This window comes from Ailuropoda melanoleuca, chromosome 12, assembly GCF_002007445.2.
Source record: "Ailuropoda melanoleuca isolate Jingjing chromosome 12, ASM200744v2, whole genome shotgun sequence".
Classification (NCBI taxonomy): domain Eukaryota; kingdom Metazoa; phylum Chordata; class Mammalia; order Carnivora; family Ursidae; genus Ailuropoda; species Ailuropoda melanoleuca.
In genome coordinates this window covers 49,646,119-49,665,495 of record NC_048229.1, presented here as the reverse complement: position 1 = coordinate 49,665,495, position 19,377 = coordinate 49,646,119, and the positions used below count along the sequence as shown (strand labels likewise).

Here is a 19,377-nt window from a genome sequence, read left to right as displayed (position 1 = left end):
GAAAGCTGACTTATACTGAGATTCTATTTTTGAGCTTTCTATTCAGGTCTATTGGTCCACTTTTATATAGTATCACACTGTTTAATGTCTATTGCTTTGCCTTATAGCTTATAATAGAACTCTTTTATAAAAAACCTTCAAACTTCAACATTTTCATCCATTTCATCCTGTAAAGAACTCTAAAATCACTTTATTGAATTAAAAAAAAGTTAAGATCTTGTTTATGTACAAATCATACTGTAAAAATTTAACACCTTTAAGTAATTTACTATTCTTACCTGGAACACAATCTTTCTCACTAATTAATCAAATCACCTTTAAGCTCTGGGAAAGTCTTTCAAAAAGCCCATCTCAATAAAATTGATTTCTTGGCATCTTATACTTTCATGAAGTATGAAAACATCCCTTTTTCATATTTGCTAAAAGGTATATAGAAATGCTATTGATTTCTCCATGATTATTGTCTACATGGTCAAATTACAAATTCTTGGGTTAATTCCAGTAGTTTCTGAACAATTCTCTAAGATTTTCTAGACGTACATATAGCTATTACCATCTCTGAATAGAGAATAAATATGTATTCTTGGGGGCGCCTGGGTGGCACAGCAGTTAAGCGTCTGCCTTCGGCTCAGGGCGTGATCCCGGCGTTATGGGATCGAGCCCCACATCAGGCTCCTCTGCTATGAGCCTGCCTCTTCCTCTCCCACTCCCCCTGCTTGTGTTCCCTCTCTCGCTGGCTGTCTCTATCTCTGTCAAATAAGTAAATAAAATCTTTTTAAAAAATGTATTCTTGATGTTTATGCATTATGTCTTATTTCATTAATTAACACTTTCAAAATAATATCAAACTGTAATTGTGGTACTGTCCTCCTTTCCCTTCCTTCTATCCATCGATTCAACACTGGCATCAAACTATCACTTACAACACAAAGATGAGTAAGAGTATTTGTCTGCGATCAGCTCTTAGGGAAGTAAATAGTAAATCAGCAAGATTTTCAACAGAGTAACCCAAGTTAAAGTATAAAAGGGTCCAGCATTTAGACCGTGAACATTAAACCACCTGGAAAGTTAATCCATTTAGAAGATCTCACTAAGAAATTCAGTGCATTATATTTGAGACTTTCATTCAAGATGGAGGAGGAAAAAAGGCTAAGTTATAAAACTGGGAACAAGAAAGCTAATATGAAGCTAAACTAATTCTGTGAGTGAAGGATAGTCAAAAACAGTGTTCTCATGGTATTTGACTGGGTTAGAATAGGTTCTCTCTTTTTTTTTTTAAGATTAACCTATCTACTTTAGAGAGAGAGTGAGCAAGCATGAGTGGGGGGAGGGGCAGACAGAGAGAATCTCAGGTAGACTCCCCACTGAGTGCAGAGCCACCTCGGGCTCCATCCCTGGAGCCTGAGATCATGACCTGAGCTGAAATCAAGAACTGGATGCTCAACTGACTGAGCCACACAGGTGCTCCTAGAATAACATTCTCTTAGAATCTTAATTTCCCTTAGAATCATTCATTAATTAAATTATAAAAATATTCATGTACAGTTTTATAAGAAAATGATTTGCAATAACACTTATTACTAGGGTTAAAATTACAAGCACAAATTTACACTGGATTCACCCTTCCAATTAAGTCTGATACTTTAGGGCGGACAATAATTTAATTAATCACATAATTAAATAGTTAAACTAATTTGCATTGTAGGAACCTAGCATATTAAGATTCCTAAACAAATACAATACTACATAATCACTAAAGAAATAATTTCTATGGTATGATGGCAGAGAAAATGAAGATTGCCCATTTTTTCCAATGCTTCTGTAACAATTTAAAAGTTACCTTATTTTTAACAACGGCTCCACCCTTAAAATATGATGAAATAGGATATTCAAGAATTCTTCAGGATCTAGGAGAAAATAAAAAAATAAGTCACAGACAAGATTTTTAAATCATTCTATTTTTTATTTATAATAGTTAAATTCTGATTCTAAATTCACTTTCATAATTGATACTTTTTCAATTAAAAGCATAGTTCTCAAGTATTCCTGCCTAATGAAAACTATAAAGGATATTCAATAATTATGACAAAGGACAGCCCAATTTCATTATAACTTTTCTGCAAATGACAAGGTATAATAATTCATGCATATTGAAATAATTTTAATTTCTTCTGGGAGGTTAAGTAGAATAAAACTGGAAATACAATCTTGTTTTTTTCCTGTTATCTGAATAATTACCAAGTCTCTAAACATCATAGCGGGTTACAATTAGCTGCTAACATGGTCACAGTCAGGAGCTGAATCTCTGAGTAAGTCCATTAGCTAAGGAAAGATTAAAACATGGTCTCTGACCATAAACTTAATTCTACTTCACCACGTTAACTCCCTTTATAACAAGGAAAACTAACTGGAAGAATGGGGATGAGCCCAATGCAACCCTTCACCCCTAAAGGAAAACTGACGAATACCATGGCTGGAAGGAAACGTAATGTATTACAACCAGACAGCTTCTTAAAGGGGCTCATCGTCCCACATATCACTCACTTTTAGAAGAGATAAAGCATTTGCAAAAAGGGAACAAATTAAAACTGTCCATTACACAGAAACTAATATTATTCTGTATGTCAACTAACTAGAATTTAAATAAAAACTTTAAAATTAAAAAAAGAACTTAAAAAAATTGTGATCAGACAGAAAAGAATTCCTAGTTTAAAATAAAATCCCCAAAACTACATAGACACACATTTCCGCCAATAATTTAGCATATGCTTTCGGGTTATTTTTAATTCATGTCCTATAAATTAAGAGCCACCTTTTTCTTCAGAAGTAAATCCTGATGCAGCCTCAACTTTTTCAAGTATCTTCCTCAGTTTCATAATCTTTGTTGCACACACATATCCATATCTACGTTAATAAAAAACAATTAATTAATATTGGCATACATATTAAGTTAGTATAACCCATTTTGATAATCACACAGTTCTTACAGAATTCCAATATGTCATACATAAATTCTTAGGCTAGACAATTATTTTGAAAATCACAGTTATAGGCTGATTCTTGTTTACAAATTAAGTTTACAAATTAAAAATCTAGCATCAGAATTACCCAAGACACCACCACACCTAAGTAATAGCTGCCATATAGTAATTTAAGAAAAAGCATTTTTAAATTACCATGACTTATCTTCTGATTCTATCTGCTTAAGAAATCAAAGCATTTACTTAAAAAAAAAAAAAAACAACTTTGAGAGCAAGTCCTTTTAATACTAAAGGCTGAAAAAGCCACCAAAAGGAATGGTAAAGGGCCCTGATAAGAAACTGGAAACGGAAAATGTGAAATCAAGCCGGTCATCATGTGCATGACAGTGTCTCTCATCTTTGTCTGAACACAGGACACATTCAGTACATTCCATGGGGATCCCGGACAAAACTCTAATGCTAAAGTTGCCTTCAGAAGAAACCTGAAAGGCCACCACAAGTTTAACGAGAGCAAGTCAAACCTAGCTAATCGAATATCCATTTTGTATAGTGACTGCTCATTCACTCATTAACTCCCTGCAACGAACGTACACTGAGGATCCATCACTTACACATAATCTAACCTGTCAGCCACTGCGAATACAAAAATGAGTAAAGTGAGAAAGAAGGGTCTCTGCCTTTGAGGAGCTTGAAACAGAGAAAGCAGAGGTTTCAGTACCAATTAAAACCAGCCCACTATAATAGAGTAGGAACGCTGCAGACACAGGGAATCTTGATCACAACAAGGCATCTGCCAAGGTCCTTGCTGTGGACAGGGCGACAGAGTCTGGTTAATCATGATTCTTACCTGGTTGGACAACAGTATCCAAATAATGTCTGTTAATGGACTTAAGGTGTTTGGGAAGGAAAGAAGGAAGTGATCACATGACCTAGAGTTTCGGATTTGATCTGTCTTGTTGTTCCATTATCAATTACTTGGGAGAAGAAATGGACAGTAAACTTAAAAATTTGCATCAGATAAAATAACTGATGTCAAAATCAAGATTTGTAATTATCTTAAAGGGTGAAAACTAGAGTCATTTTCATCATTACAGAATGTAAAGCAAAGATATAAGGAGGGAGATTTATTTGCTTATAATTTACTTTCCCAGCCATGTTATACAGTAGGTCATTTTGCGTGCCCTTTGTTATTCAATCTTCTGCATTTTGTCATCAAAATCTTCTATCAAACTATTTTTAGATTTTAATTGTTAAATAAGAAAAGGGTCCCAAGATTTAAATTAATATGGACTTACTATGGACTTTAAATTACATAGTTTGTTCTCTATATTCCTGAGTGAACGGATTTCTTTCATAGTCTAGGGCCTTAACTCTTCACAGTTTAAATTTTATAATGTGACATTATCACACATCACTACTACCATGTATCAAATGTCTTTACTAGACGTCTCATCACTTGAGCTTGTATCAACACAAATTGCTTCCTGTGACCAAAGAAAGACATATTTATAACTCATAAACTAAGAAATGACCAAAAATATCACTTTTTAAGGGATGTGCAGGGAGGCCTAAATATATTCCTGTAACCAAGAAATGTGTTAATAAAATACATCTCATCTGTTGCTAATACAAGAGTACTAAATACTAGCTAGTCTACAAATTAAAATTTTCCTTTGCTCCTTTTTTTTTTTCAGATAAAATTCAGTTTAAGAAGCCCGGACCTGAGAGCATAATCATTGTTAGCCAGCAGAAGAGTGAGCTCTAACAGAAGATAAGAATACCACGTACTTTATAACAGCTTTTCTAAACCTACTGCAATTACTAAATTGGACTATACTCAACCAAAACAGTTTCATCATTTTATGGCATATACTATGTGCTACACCGTGACCAGATTTAAGAAATTAAGTAAGTAAAGGCAGTAAAGGTTAAAACGCAAGGGCAGCAAATGTTCAATCGTCATACTTCATCAAGAGAACAAATTTTCACCCATTCCTTAATAAATGTAAGCAGGTATAAATTAATTACCATACCAACAAACAGCAAATAGGACACCATCTACAGGCAAAGGAACTATGGATCTTTTACTTACATTCTCAGAGGATTAACAATTTCTGTCCTCAGGAGCTCCTGAGTTTCGCTATAATATTCCACATCATTCTTCTCTTTCGGTCTAAGTAACACAGTGTCCAGAACAGAACTAAAAGCAAACAAGCTGTAAAATAAAAGGAGTGGGTTTCCTCATGCTGCACACATATTACAGATACTAAACAGAATGCTAAAAAGATACTAAACAGATAGATGCTAAACGATACTTTTTGGGAAACAGAGACTAAAAAGAATGTGAAGAGAAAACATGCCAAGTCTGGAGAACAAGGAACATACGAATTAGTGCTTCCTGTTAACACAGGTACCAGAGACACCCTGCAAGGTTCCCTCCGTTTAATCCTCAGGGTCTAGAAATCCTTCCAGGTTAAAAATACCAATATTGAGAAAGCAAACTATTGACTGACAGTGTTAAAGGATAAAAACGTGCCTCAAGAATATTAAGAGAACTTCTTTGCAAAAGCTGAAAAGGGGCCTACAAATCTGACAGACAACAGAGGAGGAAGTTTGAAACTGCTTCCCAAGGCATACACATGCGCAGTATATAACCCGACTCCGGATATCGTACTTCTCTCCCACACAGCCCTCTGAAGAGATAGAAATGTCTTTTAAATGCCAAAATCACTTGTGCCAAAATCATTTGAGTGACTAACAGCGAGCGGTGACTTGCTGGGATCAAAGAAAAGGAAATGTGGCTAATTCAAATTTTTATCAGGAAATCTACAAAAACTTGTATCAGTTCTGTAGGGCTTGTTTTTGTCCATACACCTAAGAGATGTCAAGTATTCTGCCAAAAAGGATGGCCCACCACGTTTATTCTCTCCCCACTTTTAAAATGTTAATACCCCACTGACTTCCTACTTCTTACAACGTGGCTGTATATACACTCAACTCAAATGAAGGGGTACCTGGTTCGATCTCCGTGTAAAACTTCTCGCCATGTTAAGTTGCTCAATTTTGGAATAAACTACATATATGAGGGCAACTGTGCTTCTACTGAACGTAATTCTTTGAAATAAATTCTCTTAATTCTCTTCAGTCACATGATTTCCCAGACACCATCAGAGTATCTGTCCCCCCGTGACACTATCACTCTTACTCCTCAATCACAGCATTATTTTTATATTAATTTTTTGGATATGAGCCCATGAGATCATGTTCAGCAGCTTCCAAAGGGTATAATGAAATGTAAATCTCCCTTTCTTTCCTGTGCCCCAGCCAACCAGTTTCTTTACTCAAAGGCAGTTAAGCAGTTTCTTTCACTCACATGCAACATGCATGCACGCGCACGTGCATACACACACGCGTGCCTCTGCCCCCATAGAACTAAATCCCTGTTGCATTAATTTGAAACTTACCAGAATAAGGTTGAGTCTAAGTAACAAGAATTGTAATGACCCTGGATACCCTTCTTCTTTCCAATCATTATCTCTAAACCTTCTTTTTCCATTTTGGGTGGGGTATTTTCTTCCACCACTTCACTCAAGTAGCCTCCAAATGCTGCAAACATAAAAATGAAAATGCAAAGTACCCTTTTTAACTATTACAATACGTACTCCCATATATTTCTTCATTTTAAAATACACTTTTGTATTCTGAGGCAAAATTTGTTTCATGACTTAAAACTAGGTTAAAGGTAGGTTTGGGTTCATTGTTCTTCAGCTTGGCTCGTAACAATGCTATTGTTCATTTCAATCTCTCTTCCTCCACCATTTAAAAAACACTTTAGAGTATTAAGTACCACACAAAAAGCATCTGTCAAATAAAATATTTTGTTCCCCAACTATTTTATAATTTGCCCGAGATGTTTCACCTTCACGCTGAAAAAGAAAACAAAACACTCCACAATACTACTTCAAGTGCAATAAAAAGTGTTTTTCACAAAGATGGCTTTCCTATTGACAGCTGCTTAACTGTCAAGATGCTTCACAGCTACTACTCAAACTGGAAAGGGACAGCATCAGGAAACTGTCGCCTGTTATGAATAATGAGGGGATCTGTCCTCTATCAATCAATCTAAAACTACTTCGTATAATAATGCTGACTCCTTCTCCTGACTTCAAGAGAGGGTAGTTAGTGCCAAAAGAAGGCCACCATTTCAATTTCTACCTCTGTGTTTTTAAAAATTAAACGTTGGCAACTGGGGCATCTGGGTGGCTCAGTCAGTTAAATGTCTGCCTTCGGCTCAGGTCATGATCCCAGGGTCCTGGGATTGGGCCCTGCATCGGGGTCCCTGCTCAGCTGGGAGCCTGCTTCTCCCTCTCGTTCTGCCTGCCATTCCCCCTGCTTCTGCTCTCTCCCCCTCTCTGTCAAATACATATATAAAATGTTTTTAAAACATTTTTTAAAAATGCTGGCGACCAAAAGGAAGAGAAAAATCAGTCCTACTATTTTTCACTTTCCAAATCTCATTTTTTTCCTGACACTTTTTCCAAAGTCCCTTCTTGGGACAACTGTAACTTTCTTATACACCAAGTAGCAATTTTTACTGATTTACGAGCCCGATGAACACTGGCAAGAAATATATTTAACCACTGTCACTGCCTGCTACTGCAAAATGGCCTGAGATCAGAACCATAGTCATTCCAGATTGGTAAGTAAATGAAAGGCATCCAAATACCTAGAGAGTTACAGCGTTCGATCTGATTGGAAACTGGCTGCAGAGACGCGAACCTAGAGTCCGGCCTGCAGCTCTTCAGTTTAACAAACAGCGCCTTCTTCAGGGCACAGGTGAAGTACCGCGTGCCCCTGAAGGTTCCATCCGTACAGCCCGCACATTCATCTTCCTGAAAAAGAAATGCTTCGGTATGTGTTACTCTGCACCTTGCAACATAGCATACAAAGAAGGAAGGTTTCTAAGATTTGTTGCTGGCTCACCCCTTCTCAGAATTCCATCACCACGCCTGCCCCGAGAACTCCATCAGAAAAAAGGGATCGACTCACCAGGGCTTCAGCCCACAACTACTCATTTAAGAAATTAATTCCTTAATCCAACATGAAGCCCTCAATGTATTTTCTTCCAGAGTGTATACTTAAGCCTTCCGGTTAACTGACTTTCCTGTATCATTTCCACAAGTTTAAAACCAAGGCACAGAGGCGATCTATTTTAACAACTTCCCCCTCCCCAAAAGCAGCATTCACGAGCATGCAAATTTTTTAAGAAATATATTTTATAAATAAAAGTTAAATGTACTCAAATTACCCATTGCAGATCATGAAAGGCCAAACAATATGCTTTCCTAATCACCAAATGGGAAATCTTTCCATCTATAAAGATCTCAAAAAATCTCTAAAAATGGCAATTAATCTTAAAACTGATGATATAAATATTAGAACTGACTGGGGGAGGGAGACTGGGGAAGAGAAAGAAAGCTGTTAACAGAGTTGCTTTCCTTACTGTATTCTGTTTAATATAATGAGCCTAAACACATTAGTCTAAAAATCTGCTTTCGTTACTTGAACATAGATCAACTAACATCGGGAACAAGTGGATCGGATGCTTCATGGGTGGCAAAGAAGTCAGGTGACAGGGTAATACAATTTTTCTCTAGTGACACCTTTTTTGACAAAACATTTTGACAAAAAAGCATAAAGGGGAAAAAAAACTACACAAAACTCCAGACAGAGAAAAACTGCAATTTTTAAGTCAAATTAAATTACCAGTTCCAATCCAGCTAGCACTTCGTTGAGTCCTGGTGGCTGGCCAATCCAACGGATTACGCCATAGAAAGGAGGATTCTCTTTAACCTCAGCCAGAGAGCCCACTTCCAGACCATGTGAGTTCCCAGAAGTCACGGCCAAGGGTGGACTCTCCTGGACAGGTGCATTGTTTAGCTCTCCCATCACGGACTGAACTGACAGAGACAGTGGACTGTGGCCAATACTTCCGTTGGTATTGGGCATCTTTGTCAGACTGAATGGTAAAGAGTGAAATCTGTTCTCGGTGGATAATGAGTTCATGGAAGGAGGCTGCAGTGGTGGTGAAGCGTGTCCAAAGTCTGGAGCTATCTCTGTAAGCGACTTTGCAGGGTCTTCAGCAACTATAAAAAATTATTCTTATTTAGAGAAATGTATTCAAGAATATTAAACATGCCCACATCTCTAAAAATTAATATACACATCTATTCCAACTGCCCATTTTTGACTCTAGAAGGATTTTGTAAACATTGCACACTTAAGTTCTCCAAACAGTGTTCTAGATTCTCCTCCCACCTCCAGATTTTTTTACCTCAGTAAATGGCACCCAATTGCTCAAACCAAAAAAATCCATTATTGATTGGTATTAGTTTATTCTTTGTCTGTAATACAATTAAGTTAGAAAACAGTACCCAAAAAATATCAAAAAATTTAGAAAGATGCTTCTAAATATCTAAAGGATCAAAAAAGAAATGATTATGTAAATTTTTAAAAGTAAAGAAAAAAGAGAAAGAAGCAGTGCTGGGAAAATTGGACAGCTACATGCAAAAGAAAGAAACTTGACCACTCTCTCACACCATACACAAAAATAAACTCCAAATGGATGAAAGACCTCGATGTGAGATAGGAATCCATCAGAATCCTAGAGGAGAACATAGGCAGCAACCTCTACAACATCGGCCAAAGCAACCTTTTTCATGACACATCTCCAAAGGCAAGAGAAACAAAAGATAAAATGAACATGTGGGACTACATCAAGATAAAAAGCTTCTGCACAGCCAAGGAAACAATCAAAAAAAGTAAGAGGCAGCCCACGGAATGGGAGAATATATTTGCAAATGATGCTACAGATAAAAGACTGGTATCCAAGATCTACAAAGAACTTCTCAAACTCAATACGTGAGAAACAAATAAACAAATCATAAAATGGGCAGAGGATATGAACAGACACTTTTCCAATGAGGACATACAAATAGCTAACAGACATATGAAAAAATGTTCAAAATCGTTAGCCATCAGGGAAATTCAAATCAAAGCCACACTAAGATACCAACTTACGCCAGTTAGAATGGCAAAAATCAACAAGGCAGGAAACAGCAATTGCTGGAGAGGATGTAGAGAAAGGGGATCCCTCCTACATTGTTGGTGGGAATGCAGGCTGGTACAGCCACTGTGGAAAACAGTGTGGAGGTCCCTTTAAAAGTTAAAAATTGAGCTACCCTATGACCCAGCCATTACAATACTGGGTATTTACCCCAAAGATACAGACGTAGTGAAGAGAAGGGCCATATGCACTCCAATGTTCATAGCAGCATTGTCCACAATAGCTAAAGCGTGGAAGGAACCGAGATGCCCTTCAACAGATGACTGGATTAAGAAGCTGTGGTCCATATATACAATGGAATATTACTCAGCTATCAGAAAGAACGAGTTCTCAACATTTGCTGCATGGATGGCGCTGGAGGAGATAATGCTAAGTGAAATAAGTCAGGCAGAGAAAGACAATTATCATATGATTTCTCTCATCTATGGAACATAAGAACTAGGAAGATCGGTAGGGGAAGAAAGGGATAAAGAAAGGGGGGTAATCAGAAGGGGGAGTGAAGCATGGGAGACTATGGACCCTGAGAAACAAACTGAGGGCCTCAGAGGGGAGGGAGGTGGGGGAATGGGATAGACTGGTAATGGGTAGTAAAGAGGGCACGTATTGCATGGTGCACTGGGTGTTATACGCAACTAATGAATCATCAAACCTTGCATCAGAAACCAGGGATGTACTGTATGGTGACTAACATAATGTAATAAAAAAACATTAAAAAAAAAAGAGAGAAAGAAGCAACAAACGCTTGTGGAACACAGCTCAAGTTGTACTTACAAAGGAAATTTATAGACTTAATAATTTATTTTAGAAAAAAAAAGAGTATTAATGAACTATACTCAGAATACAACTTAGGAAGTTAGAAGAACAGATTGACCTACCAAAAAACAGTCAAAAGGAAAGAGTAAATACAAAACAGAAATTAATGAAAGAGAAGACAAACATACAGCACAGAGAATCAAAACCAGATAAATTTACAAAAGCAGAAAATAATTTAAGAGAAAACAAACGTAGAAAAAGAGAACCAAAGCCAAAGCTATTTCCTTAAGAGAATACAGCTGCCAGGCAGGCACTGCAGATCACAGGGTGGAGAATGAGCTGCTCGATAAATAATAATACTGAGATCATCAGTTATCGGAATGTTAAAAAAAATTAAATTGAACTTGTACTGCACGCTTTACACAAAAATCACTTCTGGGTGGTTTAAAGACAAATGGGAAAGGCAAGACCATAAGCTTCTGGAAGACAATATAGAAGAATGTTCTTTATGATTTTAGGGCCAAGAGAAATTTCTTGAACATAAGTATACTAGCCATAACGGAAAAGACTGACAAATACGGCATTAAAATTGAGCTACTTGGTCATAAAAGGTCATAGCAAGAGTGAGAATATGCGCTGAACAAGAAGAAAACATTTATAATACATATTTCTGACAAAGGATTAAAACTGGACAAAAGCCTGTAAATCAATATAAAAAAGACAAAAACAAAAAAAAACAAAAAACCTAGGAAAAAATGGACAAAGGGCTTGAAAGGCAACTCAGAAGAAGATACCCAAATCACCAAACACAAGTGAAAAGATTCTTGCCCTCACTTATAGTAAGTAGATTTAAAAAAGTCAAAAGCAACATGAGATATCATTTCAAGAGTGCAAGGTCTTAGATATTAGCTGTTGGTCAGGATAAAGAACAAATGACAGATACCCTCACACAATGCTTATGGGAGTGTAAACTCGTACAACTACTCTGGGAACAGTGTGGCATGATTCAGTAAAGGAAAGATGTGCATATGACATGACCCAGTGAATCCATTTCTAGGTATACAGTGTAGACTCGCGTAAGATCGTTAACAGCGGAGCTGTTAATAACAGCAGAAAAATAAAACAATTCCAATGTCCATCAGTGGTCGATTGGGGACGTATACTGTGGTATATTTAGACATCTCACAGCAATGGAATGAAATGGAATGGCATGCTATAAAGCAATGAACACATATAATTTATAATCATATGCTACTACTGCGGTGAATCTTTGGGACATAATATTGAGGGGAAATTACAGCAGACATACAATCAGCAGTCTGATTCCTTTATATGAAGCTCAGAAACATACACAACCAACAGTATACTGTTTAGATATATTATGAGGCAATCATGAAAACCAAGAGAATGATAACACTAAATTAAAGATGGCAGAAGCTCAGAGGAGAGTGTGAAGGGAAGGGTTCTAGGAAGACGCACCAGGGGGAATTTCAAAGGTAATGATAATGGTTTTTTTCTTAAAGTGAGTAGCGATTACACGGGTGTTCACTGTATTTTGTACCTTACTGTTCTATATATCTTCCCCATTTAAGATTCTTTAGTAATGATATTTAACACAGGAATTTTATTTTTTTAAAGATTTTATTTATTTATTTATTTATTTGTTTATTTATTTATTTATTTGACAGAGAGAGTAAGCACAAGCAGGGGGAGCAGCAAGCAGAGGGAGAGGGAGAAGCAGGCTCCCCACAGAGCAGGGAGCCTGACATGGGGCTCAATCCCAGGACCCTGGGATCATGACCTGAGCCAAAGGAAGATGCTTAACCGACTGAGCCACCCAGGCGCCCCTTTAACATAGGAATTTTAAAAGTTACTCTTTTCTTCCTCAAACCCTCAATGCCTCAGGCCCAAAACCCAAATCCATAAAGCATTTGGTTCTATCTCCAAAATATATTTCAAATTCATCCTCTTCTCTTCACCCCTATTATCTCCCTAATTCAAGCCACCATCATCTTTGACCCTGTAACCAGTCACTTTCCTGGTCTGACCCTCTTCTTGTCCCCCTCCAAACTATTCACCCTACAACTCTAAGAAATCTTTTTAAAATTTAAAGATCTTACATGATCTTCTACCATTCTCCTGCTTAAAAACTTCCAATGGCTTTCCAGTGCTCTTATAATAAATATTAAATTTCTCACCGAGATCTACAAGGTCCTGTATGATCTAGCTCCCACCTACCTAACCAAATTCCTTTTACACACCTATTTTCCTTGCTTCCCACGCTGCAGCCACTCCAGCCTACCTCCTGCTCCTCAAATACTCTTTGTCACCTCAGGCCTTTGCCTTTCCTATCTCCTCTGCCCAGAATGTTCTTCCCAAGCTCCTTCTCTGACGGGTTCACTCACGTCATCCAGATCTCAACCCAAATAGCCTTTCCTCAAAGAGAGCCCTCCACCACACTCTGCGGTGGCTGGCTTCCCACCGGATGCTGCCACACCTTGTTCATTTCTTTCACTGCACATGTCACCACCGATTACTACCTTGTCTGTCTATATATTTACTGTCAGCCATGCCAACCGGAATATAAGCTCCATAAAAAACAGGAATTCTGTTAGTCTTTTTCATCGTTTTTCATGAGGCTTCATGGTTGAATCCACAGCACTTGGTATAGCCACTAACACAAGAAAATGCTTGACATTTAAGAAAAAAGTGAATACACAAATCAAATGTTGTGGGAATAAAAAACATTTTAAATATGTAAGTGAAATTAATGATAAAAAAGAAATGTTCTTTTACACTGAATTACTTCTGTTTTCTAATTTAAGGATGAAGGCCTACTCCACACAGATTTCATGACTTTATATATCCCCTTTAGGGTCCACATTCTTACATACACTTAGTATACAACATTAGACTAGAATCAAGAAGTTAAAAATATTTTACCACACTACAGAAACTGTGTGTAAGAATAAAATCATAGCATAAACTTAGAGAATTAATGTCACCTAGGTTATGACAAACCCACGGTTTTATTAGTTTCCTTTCCTTAGAAAGAAAGCAGCTCATAGGAAAAGCATTCCCAAAGCTACCCAGTAACAACAGGGGGAGAAAGTGGGGCTGCGCCATAACCACCGTGGACAGTCCCCGTGCACGTGCAGAAGCCAGGAGGGCTGTGACTCACCACAGGACCCTGCTGGGCCCTTGCTGTCTCAGCACTCCCAAGATATTTGAGAGACCTGATAACTGCTAACACATGGGCCAAAACTTAACAGAAATTGTCTACTGGGAGACAGAACTTCCTGGAGAGGCATCATCCTAGCTCTATGACTAGGAAGAATTTTGGGGGATGAGGCCCTGTGCCTGCCTATCTTCACAATACCCTACCCAAGTAGAAATGAAGGCACAGAGAAGGCGAAATCAGAGAGCTCACTCAAATCATTTCCTATGAGTATCTAAGGGAATATGTTAAGTATCGAAGCCCAAGTGAGTATCTGAGCCCAAGTGATATAACAGCAGACTTGGACTGTTACGTTTGTTTATGTATAATATAAATAATCCATACGATAGCTAAAAAGTCACTACAGAGTTCTACAGTACTCTTCAATTCTTATTTTGATTTAATTTGCAAACAATTACTAAATGTACTCCATGCCAAGCCCTGTGCGAGGCACTCGGAACTCCAGTTTGGCAGAAGAGACAGGCGACAAACAATTATGATGGCACCTCACCTAACCCAGGAGAGACAGGAAAGGCTTCCAGGAGAAAATAATACCCAAGCTGAGATTGAACAGATGGATAGAAGTAAGCCTGAGCATAGAGTGGGAGGAACAGGAAGAAGGATTTCCAGGCAAGAGGAACAACAGGCGCCAAGAAAAGAGAAAAGTATGGCACGTTCCAAAATGGCCCCACTCCAAGCATGGCTAGAGCAGGAATCCAGGACAAATGACAGAGACACGTAAGAAGCCATACCGTAAAACAGTCCAGCAGGCCAAAGTAAGGAATCTGGATTTTTATCTTTAAGGGCTAGGAGAAAATTAATAGATATACAGCAAAAAAGAGACACGAGAGGATAAATCTTCAGAAAAATCAACCCGAGAGTAATGTGAAGAGAAACACAGTGTAGTGATCAAAAGAGGCAGCTCCGGTGTTAAGGAGACTTGGGTTGAAATACTGGCAGCACTCGTACTAGCTGTGTGGCCTTGGGCAAGGTATTTAACCACTGTAACAAAAGAAGAAGTAAAAATATCTACACCTCATAAAGTTGCTATGAGGACAAAGTAATGCATATAAAGTGTGTAACACAGTGCCTGGTGCAGTAAGCTGTCGAGAAGCGTCAGCCACAGTGATGATGGTGGCGATGATAAAGACGATGGTGAGGGCGGTTATTATTGTTCAGAGCAAATTCAGAAGGAACAAGGCTGAGGCAGACGAACCAGCTGGAAGGCCATTATATTAACTAGACAGCAACAAAGGATTGGAACTAAGGCAGTGGTTGCAGAAATGAAGAAGATGGGAAAGATTCTAGTGATACTGAAGAGGAGGAATGCCAGAAAACCTGGTGGGTGACGACTGGATGCGAGTAATGAGAGAGAGAAGTCCAGGATGAAGCCCCAACTTCCATTTTAGCCAAGTGGACTCATGTCTCCATTTCCTCACTCCACAAAAGCATAACCAGCTGAGGTCACTGATGGCTTCCAATGGCTAAATCCAGCAGGTTAATCACGTGGTCTTCATCTTACTTGCCCTCCCAGGAGCATTCAACACTGCTGTCCACTAGCTCCTCAGCTTCTTGACCCAACAACCTCCTGGTTTTCCTCACCTCCCTCCTGTTGCTTTTTCTCTGTCTCCTCTGTCTCCCAGCCGCTAAGTTCCTCAGGGCTCAGTCTTATCCTTCACCCTCCATCTCCTTCACTCTCAACTGAGGTGCTATTATTCACAGGACTTTAATAACCAAATATGTGGGGGCAACTTGCAAACGTACTTCTCCAGCTCTTAACTCTCTTCTAAGCTCCACACCTGTATATCCAACTGTCTATTTGGCAAATCACCTCTGGGAAGTTCAAAAGGCCCCTGGAGCTCAACATATTCAAAATCAAATTCATCACCTTCCTCTACAATTGTTGAAGTATACAAGCCAGAAAACTTGGAGTATCACTGATACCTCTTTCTTCCTCAGCTCTCGCTTTCAGTCTATCTGTGAGTCTTATCAATTCACTTCCTAAATATCTCCTACACCATCCACCTCCTCCCATCCCTTCCCCCAACAAGTCTCGCCCTAGCTGCTATAATCTATTTCTGAGCCTTGCAACAACCTTCAATGGTGCCCTCGTATCCACATGGTCCCTGCTTCAATCCACTGTCCACCGTGCAGCCAGGATGATCTTCAAAAGGCAAACTTGGTCATGTCACCCCTTGCTGAAAATCCTTCAGCGGCCTCCCATTTCCTTTAAATAGGGCACACCAGGCCCCACATGCCCAGGCCTGTAAGCCTTTCTCATAAAATGTTTTGCCTCTCTCTTTGTTCTAGCTAGTCTGGCTCTTTTTAGTCCTTGGCAACACAAGATCCATTTTTCCACGAGGCCTTTACATATGCTATTCCCCCTGCCTAAAAGATTCTTTTAGGCGTTCCCTGTGATATCTCGCACTCCTCTGGTAAATTTAAGCTCACGCTGCTTCCTCAGAAAAACATCCCTGAGCCCCCGTAAGTAAAATCCACCTTTAATATGCTCTCCAGCATCCCGTGCCTTCGCTGCACTCGCCATGATTGCAATTCTAGATCTGTTTCTGTGATGGTCTGATTAATGTCTGTTTTAATAACTTGATCATAAATTCAGAATGGGCAAGGATGCTGTCTATTTTTGGCTCACCTTTGTAACCTCTGTGCCTAGATGAGTGTCTGGCACATAGTAAGCACTCAATAAATATTTACTGAAGGGATGAACAAAGAAAATAATAAACCAGAAGAAAATAATGTCCCTGACCCAAAGAAAGGTAAAAAGGGAGCGTTTTAAAGAGGTAAAGAAAGACCCAGACAGGAAAGACTTTAAACGATTCAACTGATTCTAGAGATCTAACCTGAAAATCAGCTAAGGAAAGAAAACGAGCTACTAATACATTTTCTGAATGTTGTACTCATCTTAACGGGAGTGCAGTTCAAATTATACGCGATATTTTAGTTCAGCCATATTATTAAAGAATGGCCTACTGATTCTGTTTCCAAAAATGAGATATACTGGTGAAAAAGCCTTTTTCCCCCCTGATGATCGAAAAGGAGAGGATCATTATAAAAGACACTAAAATTATGGATTACCTTCATCAATGTACCATGTGTTTTTTGATTTGGATTGTGGTTGTGAGTCAACAGAAGATCCATTTAAAGTATAAAAGAATTCAGATCTGTTTCTATTTCCAGGGTCTGAGGTAGATCCTATGGATCAAGAAAAGTTCCTTTTAAAAATAAAGTCAATATGGTGCAAAAGCGTTTCCCTCAGAGAAATTAACATGCATACAGTGTTAACAACTGCTTAAGAAAGCAAGAGATGTATACAAACACAATGTATTTTATTAGCATTTTCAACCATTTTGGCAATGTCAAAAAATTCTTCCACCCAAGAATCAATAGAGGAGGGGAACAGGAGGAAGTTAAAAGAAAAGTCTGTTTTGTTTTGTTTTGTTTTGTTTTTAAGACAAAATGCTCTTAAAAATTATTTCATCTACTATGGCTTATTTCCAAGTGTCAACATCACCGTTCCCCAATTTCATGTGATGAACCTGTTGGCTCCCGAATTTAACCTGTTGTTTTGAGACCGTTCCTTTCAGAAGCAGGGAATCTTCAAATGTTGTATACATAAATCAGAGCACCAATTAAGTTTAAAAAATTTAAACACTTTGGAATTCTTGGTCATCAAATTCCTTGCTTCATGTTTTCATGCTTTGAAAACATGAAGCAGTATGATTTTTTTCCTGTCACAGACATTTCAAGACCTTACCCTGCCTCAGTACTGAGAGGACACGCTGTAGGTGAGAGCAGGGGGTTTCTAGAACCTATACAAAATCTGGTGGTTTTTTTTTTTTTTCAATTTAAAGCTGATAGCTCTCTATTTTATGCTTATAACTAAGATCTGCTACAACACAAGTAACGCCCATGTCTTCAGAAAATCTGTAGGCTATTTATATTTAAGTGAGAATAACAAGTGTGAGCGAGCCTATCTAGGTCCATAAGTTAACATAAAAAATATTACTTGTGTATCCTACTTAATCCTAAGTCTCCCAGGGTCCAAAGTCACGTAAAACACTTCTTAAAATACAATTTCCTTTAAAACGACCCAAAGTAGGTTTGTTCACCAGATAACTGAGGAAAAAATAGTCTGCTCCTAACGCACATCTGAGTTAACAAACATTCTTACAGCTTTTTAAATGAGCTGTTTAGCTTGTATAACTACCATCCTTTAAAACTATGAAATATGGGGAAGCTAAAGAAAAAAAAGCTAAGAATTCCACATGCATTGTGAGGGAGTTTCTGGAAGAGAGACAAAAATTTTTGCTTAGCAGTTTGGAATTTATCTTGTGCCATATTTTGTTAGCAAAATCCACATAATTACTCTCTGTATACTTTACCCTCTATAACATTATCCAGATAAGGTGATTTTGTACAGTTGCAACTCTAAACTTTACATACAAATGTTGCAAGTAGGGGGCTCCAAAAACCAGCTGATATAAACCAACAAAAGACACAGGTCCTCACAGAAAGCTGTTCATCAGCTAAAAAAGGTTGGGAACTCTTGGCTTATGCAAGAGCATCTATAAATAATTTTTAGTGAAATACTAAAAATGTCTGGAAAAAGAAAACCTATATATGCATTGAGTAAAACCTTTCAACCTTCTTTCAGTGCTATGGCAAATCAGATACCATGTAAATATCTAAGAACTATAAGTCTCCTGACCCATACCTGTGGCCTTTGGTTTATTATGACTGGATGAACCTTTGTCCCCAACACCTCTTGACATAAAGGCAAGTTTGGGAGGCCTCCTTTCCTGTGTCACGCTATCTGAAACAGTAAACATATTTTTTAAGGATAAAAACAAATTCTTACGGAAGAGAAACAATCGAGCAATGACAACAGCAACCAAAAAAACCCCTTTCCTACAAAACAGCAGCATTTTCACAGTTTTACAAATTTTTACAGTCAACTCAAGTATTGAAAGAGGGTATGCTGGAAAAAAAAAATCAATGCCGTATTTCAAAATGTAATTTCTATAAGAAAATACAACCCAGATACAATTCACCTAAGTGTCCTAACTTCTTGAAAATTTAATCACTTTTAGTCAATACTATTTGATGTGTTAAAACACTACAGAGAAAACACCACTCGGTCTTTTGCAAGAGTTCCCCAGTGGGTATCCTCAGAACATCCAGGGTGTTATGAAGTGTTCTACGCTCAAATATTTCTAGAAGATGCTGAGATCAACAAAGCACACAACTTTCTTTACTGCCTAACACCAGATCCTCTCCTATGT

The 19,377-nt window shown here is 38.1% G+C and overlaps 1 protein-coding gene across 6 annotated transcripts in view; it reads right to left on the bottom strand.

The window, feature by feature from the left end:
• The window catches only part of CYLD (CYLD lysine 63 deubiquitinase), a 63,823-nt gene that overhangs the window by 8,833 nt on the left and 35,613 nt on the right, over positions 1-19,377 (bottom strand). For 5 of the 6 annotated variants that reach the window (XM_011218425.3, XM_034639421.1, XM_011218427.3 and 2 more), the window contains 8 exons: positions 18,810-18,908; positions 17,171-17,287; positions 8,748-9,127; positions 7,708-7,873; positions 6,446-6,587; positions 5,074-5,196; positions 2,813-2,904; positions 1,841-1,907 (listed from right to left, as the gene is read on the bottom strand). In XM_011218425.3, coding sequence (XP_011216727.1) covers positions 1,841-1,907; positions 2,813-2,904; positions 5,074-5,196; positions 6,446-6,587; positions 7,708-7,873; positions 8,748-9,127; positions 17,171-17,287; positions 18,810-18,908 — 1,186 coding nt within the window. The remainder of the gene's footprint in view (positions 1-1,840; positions 1,908-2,812; positions 2,905-5,073; positions 5,197-6,445; positions 6,588-7,707; positions 7,874-8,747; positions 9,128-17,170; positions 17,288-18,809; positions 18,909-19,377) is intronic. The other variant, XM_011218428.3, reaches the window with a different exon arrangement.